At 42.5% G+C, this 13,506-nt stretch overlaps 1 protein-coding gene across 1 annotated transcript in view; it reads right to left on the reverse strand.

Moving 5' to 3' along the window:
- LOC132873663 (inositol polyphosphate 5-phosphatase K) overlaps window positions 1-13,506 on the reverse strand; it is a 66,555-nt gene that overhangs the window by 12,435 nt on the left and 40,614 nt on the right. The window contains exons 6-7 of the mRNA XM_060909420.1: window positions 3,920-4,095; window positions 3,071-3,182 (exon numbers count right to left, since the gene is read on the reverse strand). Of these exons, the coding sequence (XP_060765403.1) occupies window positions 3,071-3,182; window positions 3,920-4,095 (288 nt within the window). The remainder of the gene's footprint in view (window positions 1-3,070; window positions 3,183-3,919; window positions 4,096-13,506) is intronic.

Below are 13,506 nucleotides of genomic sequence, written 5' to 3' on the forward strand. Positions count from 1 at the left end.
AGTATGTAGCTTGACGTTCAAAATGGCGGACACCGGGGCGTCACGTGACCCTGTGACGTCAGGTGAAATACCTCAATTCACGGTCGGGTCATACCAAAGGCCATCATAAAAATGGTACCTACTACCATCTGGCAAGGCTGCAATACAGATGCGAGAGGGGAGTTAAACTCTCGTGGTTACCAGTGGACTAGCCCCCCACTGTAACCCTAGCTATGTAATAGGCGAGAGGCCGAGGGCTGGAAATGGAGATTGGCACCGCCCCAATGCACCACACGGCGTGGGAAGGGAAGGGGGGGATACCTCATGACACTGCCTTGTAGGGCTGTGCCGATAGACGATGCCATCGTCCATCGACGATGGTGGTCATCCATCACGATGGAGAGCCACCATCGTGATACCACGCCCCCTCCTGTCATAAACGGATTCATATACGGTATCATCTGGGCCTATTTAACCTAAAAAGTTAGTTTTTTGTTAGTTTAGTTAGTTAGTTTTGTTTAATATATAAATATACTATATAACATATAATTATATATAAATACATAATTATATAAATCATTATAAAGTAATATCCTATTACCGCTTGTTCACGTAGGCTATGATGCAGGGACGTGCTAGTGAACATAACATGTGGTTACACAAATACAGTATGCTACTAATAATAAATTTCAACTTCATTTTTTAGCCTACACTATACTTTTAATGTAAAATTTGTCATGTTGTTCAAACAAATAGCCACTATTAACGACTTCAGTCGGGAAATATTGCACCTTATCAAACGGCAGTGAAGCGCAGACTTCGGCAGAAGTCAAATAACTTTAATCTGGTAAATAGGCCTACTTTCAGACACAAAATGGTCCACTCTAAGCCATAATGTCAAACCAAATGGAAGAATGAAGGTGATTCTGATAAATGTAAAGACAGTAAAAAAAAAAAAACAATATTAAATCATGATTTTAAAAGCTGGTGCAATAATTCAAACACTAATAAATTGGAAAAATTAGCGCGTTCAAGTGCGCACTAAAGGCCGAAACGCATCTTCAATTGATATGGTGTAAATAAACAATGAGTAATCGCTTAAGTGTAGTTTCTTCTCATAGTTTGAATACTAGTCTTTCATTGTTAGAGCAGATTAATATCTTGCCGTGATCAGTGAGTGTTTGGGGAGGTTCATTTCCACCTGCGCTTTGCGCAGCTCATTTCTCCGAAGCCAGCTGTGCGCAAACGCAGTGTTGACTGCTTGGCAAACTCCAAACGCTCGGTCTGTACTGGCCCTCTGTTGCGCAAGCGAGTTGGTTATGGCCAGGTTCAAATTGTGCCCAAAACAACTTAACCACGGCCATTTCAATTGCCTGATGGCTGTGACAATATTCGCCCCGTTGTTATACAGGCGATCTTTTTCTCCTCTATTTTCCATTCGGCAAGTGTCTCGCGCAATGCGTCTTCTAAATTGTCCGCTGAATGTGTCTCTGGCATGAAACTCGTCTGCAGGCATTTGGACTGCATTGCCCACTCTCGGTCCACATAATGTACGGTAGCTGACATATAGGGCATCATGTTGCAGCTGGACCACATATCCGTTATCAAGGCCAAATATTCCACATCACCTAGCGCTTTTTTTTCTTTACGTGCCAAAGCCTCGGATGAGTATCTAATACTTTTAATAATAATAATAATAATATATTTAATAACGGCGGCATGGTGGTGTAGTGGTTAGCGCTGTCGCCTCACAGCAAGAAGGTCCTGGGTTTGAGCCCCGGGGCCGGCAAGGGCCTTTCTGTGTGGAGTTTGCATGTTCTCCCCGTGTCCGCGTGGGTTTCCTCCGGGTGCTCCGGTTTCCCCCACAGTCCAAAGACATGCAGGTTAGGTTAACTGGTGACTCTAAATTGAGCGTAGGTGTGAATGTGAGTGTGAATGGTTGTCTGTGTCTATGTGTCAGCCCTGTGATGACCTGGCGACTTGTCCAGGGTGCACCCCGCCTTTCGCCCGTAGTCAGCTGGGATAGGCTCCAGCTTGCCTGCGACCCTGTAGAAGGATAAAGCGGCTAGAGATAATGAATGAATGAATATTTAATAATGTGGTATTAAAATCCCCCCCCGCCCACGATATGATCGTCCATCACGATGTTTGCACTGTAAACATCGTCGATGCCAATTAAGGGGACATCGCACAGCCCTACTGCCTTGATACTTTTGCCTTTTTGTGTGTGCAAAATGTCAATAAACAAAGTTCTTAAAAAAAACCCTCATGACTATAAAGTTAGATGGGATGAACCTAGTAATGTATGGATTAAAAAATAGCTTTATGCTATATTTGATGAGTGACGATTCTATGATGAGAGTAGTGGTGATGTGTTTGGAGGGAAGGGAGGAGGGGGATTAGGAGGGACCGTTTCTTATGATAAGGGTGGACACCCCAGCTTTCTGGTGCTATATTGACCCTGAGTTGTTAAGAGTATGGGGTATGAATTAGACAGGTGGCCAATCTTTACATATAGCACCTTTAATACTAAATAAATTACTCATTTCTGCATCAGTATTGGTAATCGGTATCAAAGAGTACCAAAATATATCCTCGTACTCATAGACAGCCTGAAAAAATGTGATCGATACACCCTTACTTTTGAGCAAAATTAAAAAAAAAAAAATGCTGCTTTAACCTTAGGTGCTTTTAAGCTGTAACAAGTATCAGTCACGTTGAATAAACATGAAACTGAAGCTTTGGGTATGCGAACTTTGGCACACAACAATGCAGCAGCTCTTATCGTGGGGCTGTTAAGACCAGAAATGTGGTGATAAGGCGGACTCTAGTGGAGGTAAAAGGAACTACAATAAACTTCAACATCTTATGAAGAGGATTATGATTTTATATTAAATTACTCCAGTATATTTGATTATTATACCAAATATTATTATTGGGTAGATTGTATCAGATTGTTCCATCTCACTGACGTCCAGAATGATATTATATGTCCTCAGTCTCCACAGAAACCCCTGTAACTGTACACTGCCCCACTCTCTAAGGGGAAGAAATCATCGTCCCAGAAACCCGAGAGTCACAGAGACCTCACCTGATCTTTCTCCCAGAGCACAGACAGTTTATTGTTCTCTATTGCACTTTTCACCACGTGGATATCATAGTCATCGATGCGAAAGTTCAGGTCACCGAACCAGAACACGACCCTGCAGAGAAAGAAAACACATCATGAGCCTGATGTTAGACCTGCTTTTGGAGTCAGAGCATCATTTTCCTCAAATAATTTTCATTCTAACTATTTAAATAAATGATTATGTGGTTAAACTATTTTTAGTGGCAGACAAAAAAAAAAAAGAATTCCAATAAATAACCTTTCATATTGCCATATAGTTCATTTTCATATCGGGTCCTTTAACCCTTTGGTGACTGACCCCTTGAAAATGGTTCCTCCAGGAGCGATGACTTTTCAGTTGTCAAGACAACGGAAAAACTAAAATACAAAAACAGAAAGATACGTCACAATGCTCTTGTGCACAAAACAAAATGCTCTTGTATTTTAGTTTTTCCGTTGTCTTGACAACTGAAACATCATCGTTCCTGGAGGAACCATTTTCAAGGGGTCAGTCACCAAAGGGTTATTAAAGGTCATTGTTGTGTGGTTGATGTAAAACCATTATTGTCAAATAATTCAGTTAAATCATCAAATATGTCACTATATGTGAGCAGAGGAGGTGGTAAATTCCCAAATTCTTTACTAATGTAAAAGATAAAGTGAGGGTTTTTTTTTTTTTTTTAATTGTGGAACTCATTTCATTTTTTAAATTTTATGACCTCTGTACAGAGATTTAGTCAGAGATTTTGTTGGCTTTAAAAGTGCGTTCATATTTTAAAAACTATGAAATAACTGGAAATATATCTTTGCTCCACCCCTGGCCCCACTTACTCGTGGTCCAGCACACCCACTGCAGCGCCGCCTTCGAACTGCTGCTGCTGCAGGATGCTCTCAAAGTCCTCGATGCGCTGCTCCAGGTTCCGCATGTGAGCCGGCAGGTGGCAGTTTAGAAAGCATACAGGGTGACCGAACATCATCATTCTCACACTCACTCCACCCTTATTTCCCTAGGAGAGAGAGAGAGAGAGAGAGAGAGAGAGAGCGAGCATCATTCTCACATTGACAGAGAAAGAGAGACAGACTCCTGATTAACTCAGGGCTTTTATATTCTCTGGAGTGATTTATGAGAATTTATTGTGTTTCAGAACAGTAACAGGTGAAAGTGCATGTTTTTGTCTGTTCAAATAAAACGCACTTTAAATGAGATGTGAATGTTGGTGAATTTGCTGCCTTTTCTGAGGAACAAAACCACTGAATTGAATCTCATGGGAAACATTTGATTGAAAACATGTTTGGAATTTATCATCGCTACAGATAACAGTTTCACATGACATATAGGCCATGACGGGCGGCACGGTGGTGTAGTGGTTAGCGCTGTCGCCTCACAGCAAGAAGGTCCTGGGTTCGAGCCCCGTGGCCGGCGAGGGCCTTTCTGTGTGGAGTTTGCATGTTCTCCCCGTGTCCGCGTGGGTTTCCTCCGGGTGCTCCGGTTTCCCCCACAGTCCAAAGACATGCAGGTTAGGTTAACTGGTGACTCTAAATTGACCGTAGGTGTGAGTGTGAATGGTTGTCTGTGTCTATGTGTCAGCCCTGTGATGACCTGGTGACTTGTCCAGGGTGTACCCCGCCTTTCGCCCGTAGTCAGCTGGGATAGGCTCCAGCTTGCCTGCGACCCTGTAGAACAGGATAAAGCGGCTAGAGATAATGAGATGAGATTTTCTTGTTATCTATATGTACTTCTATCACAATTCAGTTAAAGTAATCCAGTAAAGTAAGAAAATCAGACAACAGATGTGATGATAGGGAATAGGCCAATAGCCTAAATTTCAACTGATTTATTTCACCTTTGTGAAAATGCCAAGAAAATGCATTGCTTGCATATTAACATCAACATTTTATGCAATTAACTTTTTTTTTTAAACAATAGGCTATGCATTGTAACAGGAACGAGCGCATGAGCCTAATTATTGTCACCTCCGAACCTTCACCCAAAATGCCTCTGTTTAATCTTAACCAGTGTCGGCTATTAACTATTTTGAAAACGTGAACCCTGAGTTGACAACAGCATCAAACAAGTCAAGACAATCTGTGATACAGATTAAAGACAGATGAAACAAATGAAAGACAACAAAAAATGTTTCAGAAACACAGCCACCCAACCCACCCACCCTAAAGAAGATGCCATTTTATTGCATATATTTACATGATGAGTGAATTTGCTCCAGTAGCGCTTTATTGCCCGAGAGCCTGCTGTGAAACTGTGAGCAAGTATCGTCGAAATTGGCCCGGGTAATGAGCAAAGCTTTGAGAGTAGGCACGGTCATGCGATTCCTCTCGTCAGTCCAGGTGTTGCTCATGAGTGAAAATATTCGCTCAACTGGAGCATTGGTGCCAGGTAGGCACATGGCAAACTGGCAAAGCTGGCTGACATTGCTGTAAGGAATCTCCCTACTCTTGAAGTGCGCGAACATCTCCGACCAGCGCTCAGCATTGTCGCGTAGTAGTTGACAGCCGCTAGCGAATAAAACTGTTATAACGCGGCCTCTATATTGTAACATTGTACAAATAGATACATTGTAAGGTTGACTGCGCACACACGCACATTGATGCTGAATTGCTAGAAGCTTTATTGACATCTCGTTGGCTATATATGATCGCTGTAACCGGGACAGTTTGTTACTGTTTGGTGTAAACCGGGACATTTCAGCGTCCCGACGGACCTTTGTCGGGACTGGGGACATGCAACTTAAAATCAGGACTGTCCCGGTCAAACCGGGACGTCTGGTCACGTTATGCTAGCCACAACCAATGAAACATTATATACTGACTATGACTCATTGTCCTCTGAACAAGGTTGTTTCTTGGTGGAAGATGTGCCAAGATGTTGGCTTGTCGAGATAATGTTTAGAGCAGAAAATACGGTGGTGCTTGAAAGTTTGTGAACCCTTTAGAATGTTCTATATTTCTGCATAAATATGACCTAAAACATCATCAGATTTTCACACAAGTCCTAAAAGTAGATAAAGAGAACCCAGTTAAATAAATGAGACAAAAATATTATACTTGGTCATTTATTCATTGAGGAAAATGATCCAATATTACACATCTGTGAGTGGCAAAAGTATGTGAACCTTTGCTTTCAGTATCTGGTGTGACCCTCTTGTGCAGCAATAACTGCAACTAAACGTTTCCGGTAACTGTTAATCAGTCCTGCACACTGGCTTGGAGGAATTTTAGCCCATTCCTCCATACAGAACAGCTTCAACTCTGGGATGTCGGTGGGTTTCCTCACATGAACTGCTTGCTTCAGGTCCTTCCACAACATTTCGATGGGATTAAGGTCAGGACTTTGACTTGGCCATTCCAAAACATTAACTTTATTCTTCTTTAACCATTCTTTGGTAGAATTATTTGTGTGCTTAGGGTGGTTGTCTTGCTGCATGACCCACCTTCTCTTGAGATTCAGTTCATGGACAGATGTCCTGACATTTTCCTTTAGAATTCGCTGGTATAATTTAGAATTCATTGTTCCATCAATGACAGCAAGCCGTCCTGGCCCAGATGCAGCAAAACAGGCCCAAACCATGATATTACCACCACCGTGTTTCACAGATGGGATAAGGTTCTTATGCTGGAATGCAGTGTTTTCCTTTCTCCAAACATAACACTTCTCATTTAAACCAAAAAGTTCTATTTTGGTCTCATCCGTCCACAAAACATTTTTCTAATAGCCTTCTGGCTTGTCCACGTGATCTTTAGCAAACTGCAGATGAGCAGCAATGTTCTTTTTGGAGAGCAGTGGCTTTCTTCTTGCAACCCTGCCATGCACACCATTGTTGTTCAGTGTTCTCCTGATGGTGGACTCATGAACATTAACATTAGCCAATGTGAGAGAGGCCTTCAGTTGCTTAGAAGTTACCCTGGGGTCCTTTTTGACCTCGCTGACTATTACACGCCTTGCTCTTGGAGTGATCTTTGTTGGTTGACCACTCCTGGGGAGGGTAACAATAGTCTTGAATTTCCTCCATTTGTACACAATCTGTCTGACTGTGGATTGATGGAGTCCAAACTTTTTAGAGATGGTTTTGTAACCTTTTCCAGCCTGATGAGCATCAACAACGCTTTTTCTGAGGTCCTCAGAAATCTCCTTTGTTCCTGCCATGATACACTTCCACAAACATGTGTTGTGAAGATCAGGCTTTGATAGGTCCCTGTTCTTTAAATAAAACAGGGTGCCCACTCACACCTGATTGTCATCCCATTGATTGAAAACACCGGACTCTAATTTCACCTTCAAATTAACTGCTAATCCTAGAGGTTCACATACTTTTGCCACTCACAGATATGTAATATTGGATCATTTTCCTCAATAAATAAATGACCAAGTATGATATTTTTGTCTCATTTGTTTAACTGGGTTCTCTTTATCTACTTTTAGGACTTGTGTGAAAATCTGATGATGTTTTAGGTCATATTTATGCAGAAATATAGAAAATTCTAAAGGGTTCACAAACTTTCAAGCACCACTGTATGTGTTTGCTGTATTATTGTACTGTGGTTAAGACAGCTGCTCTTCCTGACGCCACATTTAATCTAGCTACACAAAAATGGTGCCGCTTTTAGACAGTTACAGGTAGTAAGCTGACTGTCCTAACTAGCGGTATCCAGCTGTCATACGGTAGCTAGAAGGGGCCCCATTTAAGAGGGTTGAGGCAGCGGCAGTGTACTGTATACTGCCTTTAACGGAGTTTTAAGGGGTTTTATAATTGTCACTGCAAAATGTGCCAGTGTGAGAGGCCATTGGGGACCCATTTCCCCAAGTTCTTTTTAGTGGGAACCCAAATATTTACCTGGTTTGCCTCTCCTCATGGTGCACCCCTGGCTGGTTACAAGGCTTGTATTTGACAGACTGGCCTTCTTGCAGCCACTGGAGAGTTACACAAAGCCAGAGAGAACTCTGTGTTTTCATCCGGCTTGACCTTTCTATTGCCTTTGATAGTCGTTCACCAGATCCTTGTTTCCACTCTTCATAATTTTCAGATCAATGTGACCACACAGTATCGTGAAGTTCAGTCCAATCACCTTACAGTCTTACTAATGGAGTCCCTCAGGGGTCAGTGCTGGGTCCACTCTCGTTCTTTGTTTATATTAACCCCAGAGGATTAGTAATCAGGTCTAATTGTTTTATCACTTGTACGTACACTGATGACACGTAACTTCACTTCTCTTTTCCTCTATCAGAAGATATCAATCTGCTTTTCTGACATCTCTATACCTGGATGAACGACCCATCACCTGAAATTCAACCTTGACGAAACTAAAATGAAATACTTACTAGAGAAAAACTCTTAAAGTGCATATCATGGACCAATTTTGTTTTTTTTTATATGAAAGTATGTCCCTTTACATACACACTCATCCAGAAGGGTAATTTTGCACAAGGCCATCTGTCTACAGCAGAAAAAAATAAAATAACAAAACACGTCTGGAAAAATCCCATGGGAGTCTGGAGCCATATTCGTGACGTTACCTGCGGAAGCGCCAGCAGGCTGCGAGAGCTTGCACGGTTTCAGTGCACAGCCTGTGTAGACCAAGCACTCCCATTTCTCTCTCATTGTCTGGTCTTTTGGGAAACGATGAGTACTAATCCCATCAAGATTGGTGTTGCTACACCCTCCTACGATACATCTGTTAACCATTTTAATGTTTATGTGATAACGTTGAAGAAATTTGCAGAAAACCACCAGGTCGTTTTCTCATAAACAAACCAGCGCTGATGTAGGATTCAGAGGGAGGCGTCCCGCACATGACATCACGAAAATCAATGTTTCCCGGGAAATCCAAATGCCACGTTTTTTCAGCGGCGGACCAATTCGCCTCAAATGACTTGATTTCAACTGAATTTTTCTGGTATTGCGCAAGGTAATAAAAATTGCACAAAATGCAAAATGTGACAGATATTTGACCAAAGTTTAATATAAAATAAGAGAATTACATTGATCTTGCTCCTGAATTTACCCGTGATATGCACTTTAGTGTCAACACCCTCACCGTCTAAGAATCTTGGGAATCGCTTAACTCAATCATTTAAAGGCGGAGAAGTTTGACAAGGAAAAGCACTTGAGAAGAACTGACCATTGAATTTACTGTGAAGTGGTCTTGTCTGGATGATAAATGACCGCTACCACACACATGTAAGCCCTCCTACTTGCCACTGATTTTGTTTAGACGGTAAGTGGGAACAAGTTGCGCCTGGAACAAAATGTTCCGGAACAAGTTGCGCCACCTTGAAAAGGGGAACGAGTTGCACCCACCGGTGTCAACTTATTCTAGAACAAATCATGCTTAGACAGGCAGGTGTGTCAAGGCAACACCTTTTTCTGGCGCAAGTGCCTGTGTAAAAGCAGCTTAAATTGCCTGTGAGTGAATGTTTTGTGGTTGTCTGCTTCTGTGTTAGCCCAGCGATAGATTGGCAAACTGTCTAGGGTGTATCTCAACTCTCATCAGAAGAAGCTCCAGCTTCCCCCGAGACCCTGATGGATCAGCGGTATAGACCCTTTTCACTCACGTGACCTTCGTAAGCGCGACCACCATTTTGGACATGAAGAAATAACGGTTTATGGCACAGACCCTTTCGGTTCTCGCTCATCTAGCTGCTACAATGACTGCTTAGACTGCAACAATAATACCTAACACACATTTAAGTATCCGTCGTAAAGACGTGAAACTCGTCGAGTGACGAGTGTGTTCATTGATAAGCTAACACAATCTAAAAGTAGACATACCATCACACTGCCCTGGCGCTGTGTACAGTTTACCTTCTATGGTTTGTGCACTCACTATTTGCCATTACTTTCTCCAACCCAGTGTTCGAACTATGCCGATATTTTCAGGGGGTCCCTTTTTTTGAACTGCCTATCTTACGCACATATCACGCGGACTCCACACACGCATCGCGTCTGAAGTCATAACTCATCAGGGGAAATCGTGTCCGCATTGGCATGTTCAAAAAACAACCTTGCGTCAACAATGATACCACACGCAAGAAAAAAAACAGTCAGGCTACTCAACACATCTGATCCACAGCAGCACCAAAGCATCACTGGAAATCATGTCAACAACCAATCTTCCATTTCAACACGCGTCAACAAACAAATGGCACCACAAACATGAACGAATCGGTCAGGCTACCGATTCCAAACCCACAGCAGACGAATAATTAAATGCATCTTACCTTAAAGCAGAATCGACCACAAAGGAAGTCTGTTGGCACACTTCCTTTCTACTAGTTTGTGTCCCCAACCTGGCAGCAGCAGTCGTTGTCATATCGGTTTATTTTATTTTTGATGTAAACGCAACACTTCGGATATGCAAATGCTTCCCGTTACACACGATTGCTATGTCAATAAACATCATTTTGCCAATATTTTAGAGACCATCCATCTTCTCCGTCGGTCAGCATCTGTCGGGATCCGATAAAATGATAAATCTTGCCTTGTGTGTTGATGGTTACTACATCCAGGTGCACAACAATATAATGGCATGATGGAAGTCTTGCTGAAAGTAAAAACTTTCTTTGATGGCTATATTCCTTTCGATGCTTCGCCGTCGTTCCTCGTTGTTGGCTGTGGTAGACTACTGGTAGTACATGTCCAAAATGGCGGCCGCGTTTGTCGTGACGTCACGTGAAAAGGGTCCATAGCTAGTGGATGGATGGTAAGTGCCTACTGACTTCAGGGCAGTGTACATTACGTCTGTTTACTCTTCTTAATGACAACTGAGATAAAATGATAACTGTTTATTACTACAGGCATTACCATTATGTGATTACTAACACCAGGTGTCACATGCATAGGCAAAAAGTCTATGAAGGTAACAGATCTGTCACTGTTGTTCAACATTCTTCCCGCCCCGTTCATATGTTACTACTCTGCAAAGGCTGTGGAGGTGGATGACTCATTGAGATGTTTCAAAACGCGACACGTTCGACCGTTCCTGAAGTGCTTTCGTGTCACAATGACAGCTTGAAATGTCCTGTTCATAAAGGAGAATTAACAAGGCTTAATGTGCATTAGCCTGTAATGGGCTGCTGTTAATAATCAGGAGCTGTGGGCTGTGATGTGACGTGATGGTTGGCTTAATGGAGTTGAACAGGACAGAGGACAGCTCTCACTCCCACTCACAATCATGTCACAGTATTTTCAATTAGATTTCAGTTTCAGAGTAGGATTTCTCAGCCAGCTAAATACTGGACCTCAAGTTTACATGACAGGTTTTTTGAATAATTGGCATCAGTTGAGTAAGACTGTGCTGTCATTAATAAATAAATAATAACAGTTGTTAGGAGTGATGCAGACTTTTGGACCTGACTGAACATGCTGATGATTGTTGATTGTGTTCACTCTCTGTTTAATACACTAGGGGGTTAAAATAGAGATGAGCTTCTGCATCCTACTGCACACGGCTCAGAGGAGACTGCAGTACAACCTTGGAGCCATGACGACATCAATACATGAGCCCTGTGACGTCTACACACACACACACACAACCTAACCTATCTCACTCCCTGGCTTGCATTGATCATCAAAGATCCAGGGTCAAAGCCTAACACACATCTCTGATGTAAAACATCAAATGTATGAGAGGAGCAGAAGCCAGCATAGTGGTGCAGAAATATCCAGATTTAACCGCATATAAGTTATATCATATTGCAGAAATGATTCTTTAAAAAAAAAAAGTCAACATAAAATGTGTGAGTGAGGTTTCAGGCTCCTTGGCACGGATTCTACAATTCTCTGGAACCGTATTGGCGTGAGAAATACAGTTCTTCCAAAATACTTTCCTTCAGCTGGTGTTTTGATGATGGTGGTGGAGATCACTTTCGAACACACCATCCCAAAATCTCCCAAACATACACTTTAGCCCATGTTTACATTAGACCGTATCAGCGGATCATCAGATTAACGTTTTTAAAACGATTAGTGTGCACACAGCAACACCAATACACGATTCGCGTGCACACAGCAACACCAATACACGGATACGCTCGGCTCCGCAGGCATCCTGCGCTCCAAATCACTCCGCCCTGAACAGCGAGTGCCCTCTGGAGGGTGCGCACTCCGGCCCTGCGCAGCTCACAGAGCGCGCGAGTATAGCGCACGAGCAGTGATTCGGGACTGAGCCGCTGTGTGTGTGTGATCCCAGCGCACATCACTTACCACTTGCAAGTGGAAGGATGGCAAGCCTAAAGACAATCATAACTACACAATGGGCAGTATTTGCATCAGTATTTGCAGTATTTTCATACTTTTATACTCGTTAATGAAAGGTGATACAAGGCGGAAGTCCGCGCCGTTTTTCAGCAGTCGCGTCACATGACCAACGCCAGCGAATCAGGAAGGTGGATGTCACAGTGACGTCCAATGAGACGCCAGCTAGAGCTCAGCACAGCATATCAATGTATTCTGAATGTTTACACAGCATCGGAGCTGACACGATCTGGATTGAATACGTGGACGCTGGAGGATTCCCGTTTCCCGGTGTTTCCAGGCGGTTTAATGTAAACGGACAGTGCATCCGCGAAGAAAACGAGACAGATACGGTCTAATGTAAACGTAGCCTTAGACTGGAACCATTATTGACAACAAATTGTCATTTGAGAGTAACACTGATGCTATGTGTAAAAAAGCCCAACAGCGGCTTTTCTTTTTAAGGAAGATGAAGTCTTTCAACGTGTGTAGGACCTTGATGACTTTATTTTATCAAAGTTTTATTGAATCTGTTTTGTCCTTTTGTATTGTTGCGTGGTATGGTGGTCTGCCACTGACCAGTAAGGGCAGGTTATCAAAGCTAGTTAATGTGGCAGCAAAGGTGACTGGGGTTCATCTTACCCAGCTGCAAGATGTGTATGTAAAACGGGTCATGAGTAAGGCACAACAAATTCTAAAATACCCCGACCACTCACTTTTTTGGGGAATTTAGTCTGCTCCCCTCAGGCCGTCGTTTTAGAATTCCTGCTGTAAGGACAAGGCGTGCCAGAGATTCTTTTATTTTAGTGGCCATTGGGACCCTTAATTCATTAAGGGACACGTAGTTTTGTTTTGCCTCCTATTTTTCTGTAGTTACTGTTACTGTCATTGTTTAGTGGCAATAACTAACAGTGACAGTCATGGGTCTGGGTGGGGGGTATATCCATTTGAGTAATGTGCTTGTGTGTAAATATATTTATGAATGTGTCTGTGAGGTCCATGTCTAGGTCTTCTTAACTCATGTTCTCTGAATACCTGCTGCACACCAAATTTCCTTCCTTAAAGGATAATAAATCTGGAACTTGAAACTTGAAACTTGATATGTGGTGAGTGTGAAGACCATAGGATATGATCTACATCATTTTCATCCTCATCATACCATTCAGTGAG

The sequence above is a fragment of the Neoarius graeffei genome, chromosome 25, assembly GCF_027579695.1.
Source record: "Neoarius graeffei isolate fNeoGra1 chromosome 25, fNeoGra1.pri, whole genome shotgun sequence".
NCBI lineage: Eukaryota > Metazoa > Chordata > Actinopteri > Siluriformes > Ariidae > Neoarius > Neoarius graeffei.